The 4,397-nt window shown below is 54.7% G+C and overlaps 1 protein-coding gene across 1 annotated transcript; it reads left to right on the top strand.

Moving 5' to 3' along the window:
* The first annotated feature begins 887 nt into the window (after positions 1–887).
* On the top strand, positions 888–4,030 carry FOXL1 (forkhead box L1). The gene has a single exon (XM_035282084.3). It carries the CDS (start codon positions 1,063–1,065, stop codon positions 2,095–2,097), a length of 1,035 nt encoding a protein of 344 aa, XP_035137975.2. The 5' UTR covers positions 888–1,062; the 3' UTR covers positions 2,098–4,030.
* Positions 4,031–4,397: the final 367 nt, after the last annotated feature.

Raw genomic sequence — 4,397 nt, forward strand, 5'->3', positions numbered from 1 at the left:
ATGGTGTTCCTCCCTTGCAACCTCGGCCCCATCAGGAGGACCTCGGTTTACCCCCATTCTCCCAATGGGTTTATTTTGAAATCATCCTCAATGGAGCCGTAGACCAGGTGCTCTCCCCAGCTCCCCAGTGCCCTAGGCCTTCCCTTGAAGAGAGGCTGGGCTCCCAAAGTCCATTTCCCTTTGATTTTCAGGGAGCCCTGGAAGGGAGGGTCCCTAGAGGGTGCAGCCTCCTACTGGTTCTGCCACCTGTTTTTCCAAGGAGGGCTGCATTCCCTTCTCAGCTGACACTCAGGCTTCTTAGACACCCTCCTGCCTCAGTCTAAAAGGTTCCTAGGACCTCGGAAAGCATCTTCCTAGACTGTGGCATCTCCGCATCTCCAGTTAAGCCTGCGAGAAGAAAAGGCCTTTTGTGGGAGGCCCTGGGGTTATGGGGCTCCCCCAGGCCAGCATAAAACTCATCCCTGCATACCCACCCCCATCTCCGCCTCTCCTTCCTGCCTCAGCAGCCCCTGCTCCAGCCACCCCGGTCTACATCCTGCCTCACTGACTGTGTGTGCTTACAGCGTCAAGGGGTGGACGTGATATTTCAAACATCAGATCAGTGCGTTTATATATTGGGTGCCCGGAAATTTTTCCAAATAAACACAGCTTGATTCAACTTGGGTGGGCGGACTTATCAACAGACTAATTCTATAAACAAATGAAGGAATAGCCCCAAAACCGATTGGCTGGTATCAAAAAGACACGTGGAGGGAAAAGCTTGGAGTTTTTCAGCAATGAAATTTTAATTAATGTGGGTGGGCTGAGAACACAAGGACTGTTTATCATAGACAATTTATTTTCCAGCGCTAAGTCAACATATAACAGCAAACTTACAACAATTATTTAACATTTTTAAAGCCATGAAGAAGGGACAGAGCTCGGAGCGGCCGGGGAGAGCGGCGGAGCCAGAGGCAGAGGCACGGCGGGCTCCCCAGGAGGGCCCTTGCGGCGCAGGGCGCTGTGCCTAGGCCGCCGGGGTCGCCTGAGTCGCGGGGAGCGCAGTGCAGGCTCTCGCTTGCCATGAGCCACCTCTTCGATCCCCGGCTGCCTGCCCTGGCCGCCTCGCCCATGCTCTATCTGTACGGCGCGGAGAGACCCGGGCTGCCTCTGGCCTTCGCCCCCGCCGCTCTGGCTGCCCCGGGCCGGGCCGAGACCCCGCAGAAGCCTCCCTACAGCTACATCGCGCTCATCGCGATGGCGATCCAAGACGCGCCCGAGCAGAGGGTCACGCTCAACGGCATCTACCAGTTCATCATGGACCGCTTCCCGTTCTACCACGACAACCGGCAGGGCTGGCAGAACAGCATCCGCCACAACCTCTCGCTCAACGACTGCTTCGTCAAAGTGCCCCGCGAGAAAGGGCGACCGGGCAAGGGTAGCTACTGGACGCTGGACCCCCGCTGCCTGGACATGTTTGAGAACGGCAACTACCGGCGCCGGAAGAGGAAGCCCAAGCCGGCCCCCGGGGCCCCGGAGGCCAAGAGGCCCCGCGCGGAGACTCACGAGCGCGGCGCGGAGGTGCAACCGGAGATGAGGAGCGGGGAAGGGGGCTCCGGCCCAGGGATCCCCCGCCTAGAGGGAGCGCCCGCCGGCCCCTCGCCTCACCTGGATGGCCCCTCTCCGCCGGCGCCCCTCCACTGGCCGGGGACCGCGTCCCCAGACGACGACCCCGGTGACGCTGTCCAGGGCGCAGCGGTCGTGGCGGTCGGCCAGCCAGCGCGCACGGGGGACGCCCCGGGGTCCCTTGTGCGCCCCGCCTCCCGAAGCTCTCCGAAGAGCTCCGATAAGTCCAAGAGCTTCAGCATAGACAGCATCCTGGCGGGAAGGCAGGGCCAGAAGCCGGCTGCAGGGGACGAGCTCCTGGGGTGCGCCAAGCCGGGGCCCAGCGGCCGTCTGGGCGCCTCGCTCCTGGCCGCTTCTTCCAGCCTCCGTCCGCCTTTCAACGCTTCCCTGATGCTAGACCCGCACGTCCAGGGCGGCTTTTACCAGCTCGGGATCCCCTTCCTCTCCTATTTCCCCTTGCAGCTCGCCGACACGGCGCTCCACTTCCAGTAAAGCAAACAATGACGCTCTTCTTCTCCCTGGCCGGGCCTGAGCCTCCGCTGTGCGAAAGGCCTCAGCTCCCAACGGCCGGGAATTTTAAAATGATCTTTGCCTGGGTCTGCCTGTGGGCTCAGGAAAGTGTTACCAACCATTGCGCGCAGGTGGGCGCGCTCGCCTGACTTCTTCGAAGCAAACTTTTCCCAGCAACCCGGCGCGGCTGCGGAGACTTAAAAGACCCGGTCCCCGCGGGGTCGTGGGCACTGCACGTGGGCACCGTAGGGACCTCTACCGCAGGAGATTCCTTGACCTTTGGCCTGCCTAATGGAGTGGTCTTGAGCCGCCCACCACAGGTCCTGTGTGTCCCGGGCCTGCGAGGGCCCGCAGACCACCCAAGGCAGGCCTTAGAGGCTCAATGTGGTCCTTTCCACCGGGGACCCCCGTATGACTTTCGACTGCTTCGCTGTTGCCATGTGGCTCAGGTCTTGGTTTTGAGCCCATCTGTGTGGTGGGTGGACACAGCTGGGTTTGTCCCTGACTTGAAGTTGTGGGGGTGCTGGGGGTGACCCCGGGTTTTCAGGTTTTCTGGGAGGTGTAGGGCCTGGGGAGGATTTGTGACCAATGTCAGGTATAGACGCTGATAAACGACCCAGAGCAGTAACACTTTTATTTTAAACAGAGAGTTTTTCTCTTAATTTCTTTCCGGGTAGTAAAAAAAAAACCATGTTTTATTCTCTGCATTAATACTTGACTCTAAGCACCGACCTTTGAAAACGCCTGTGTTAACAGCTTTGATTAAGAAAGTGCACTCTATATAATCTATTCTTGCATGATGCCAGCTCATTAGCCAATACACATGCAGCAACGTCACCGAGACAGCAGATGTCCTATCTTTTTGCTTTTGTTTTTAAGGATCAAAATATTTCAAGGGATACCACGGGGAAGAGTGTGAGAGGGAGGGGACAGGTCTCACACAGTGTCAGAGTTTTGATTTCCATGCTGTGTTTTTAAGATCCAGTCTTGCTTGTTGCTATATTTTTCAGAATCATAATGAAGGACTACATTTCTAAAAAGTTAGATGAAACAACCAAAAAGCAGATGCGGAGAGAGAGAGAGCAATGTGGGGGACAGAATAAGGGGACCTGCTGGTGTCCGCTAGAAGGGGCTTCTCTGGGCCCCAGAAGACCTGAGTCTTGATGGCAGAAATCTCCCAGACACCCCCAGTCTCTGTACCCCCTCTGCTGTACGCTCCTCCCTCCAGCCCTGCCTGGCAGTCCGGGAGGCTGATGCTAAATCAACAGCCTAAAGAGGTAACTGGCAGTCAGGGGACGGGAGCAGAGGGCTGCAACAGAAATCTAATGAAGCACATTGAGATGTTCACAGCCAAGTTCAGCTTGCAACTTTGGGGAGAGGCACCCAGCCTCTATGGCGTCTCCAGCTGGGTTATCTTCGAGGTCCTGAAATGCAATTTTCTGAACATCCAAGTAACTTTTATCTTATGTCATGTGAGAAAGACACACGTAGTCACACATTCTTGGAAGTAAGCTGGGAGGGAGGTCTTTCAGATAGCCTTTAAAATGCTTTCCAGACTTATCTAAAAATGATGACAAACTTTGAATCCAGCGGGCCTGTTGGTCAGTGTGTCGAAAAGAACATTGCAGGCTGGCAGGGTCACTGAATAATTCATAGACACAGAGGTGACTTTTGGAGAATTCATTCTCATCGCCATGCTGAAGCAGGCTTCCACAACCAGGTTCCACCCAGGCCAGCGGGAAGACTCTGGGAAACGGCAGCCCAGCCTTGACTGGAAGAACTTCCAGTAGACGTCATTGCTGAGATCCAGGCTCACCGATTAACCGAAAATGTGGTGGAAGGGCTGTCACTGGATATTTTGTTTTCCCAAACTCTCAGCCTCTGTGAATAAAGTTGTTTTTTCATTAACCTCTCAGTGACTGGTTCAGTGGATTACTGGAGGGAGATAAACAAACAGTGTAATAAGAAAGAGGAGACTGGGATTCTATCTGGGAGTCGTGTTAGCATCTCAGGAGGCTCTGGCTTCCAAGGGGTAAACACACAGATGGAGGGGAAGGAGTGGAGAGGATGCCGGCTCTCGAAGCTGCCTGGATATCCAAGCATGATGAGTAAATCTGCTGTTTTGAATCAGTTTTTAATCTTTTCTTTTTTTGTGTTTGATATGCTATCTTGGGGGATTTTGTTAATTTGTGGTGGCTAAGTTTTGAAGAAGCCAATAATTTGATACCGCAATTTTAAAAGAATCCTATTTTAAAGTTACCATTCTAAAAACTATTGTACAA

This window comes from Callithrix jacchus, chromosome 20 (assembly GCF_049354715.1).
Source record: "Callithrix jacchus isolate 240 chromosome 20, calJac240_pri, whole genome shotgun sequence".
Classification (NCBI taxonomy): Eukaryota; Metazoa; Chordata; class Mammalia; order Primates; family Cebidae; genus Callithrix; species Callithrix jacchus.

Coding starts and splice junctions, on each gene's coding strand:
- FOXL1 (XM_035282084.3), top strand. CDS start 1,063: ATGAGCCACCTCTTCGATCCCCGGCTGCCTGCCCTGGCCGCCTCGCCC.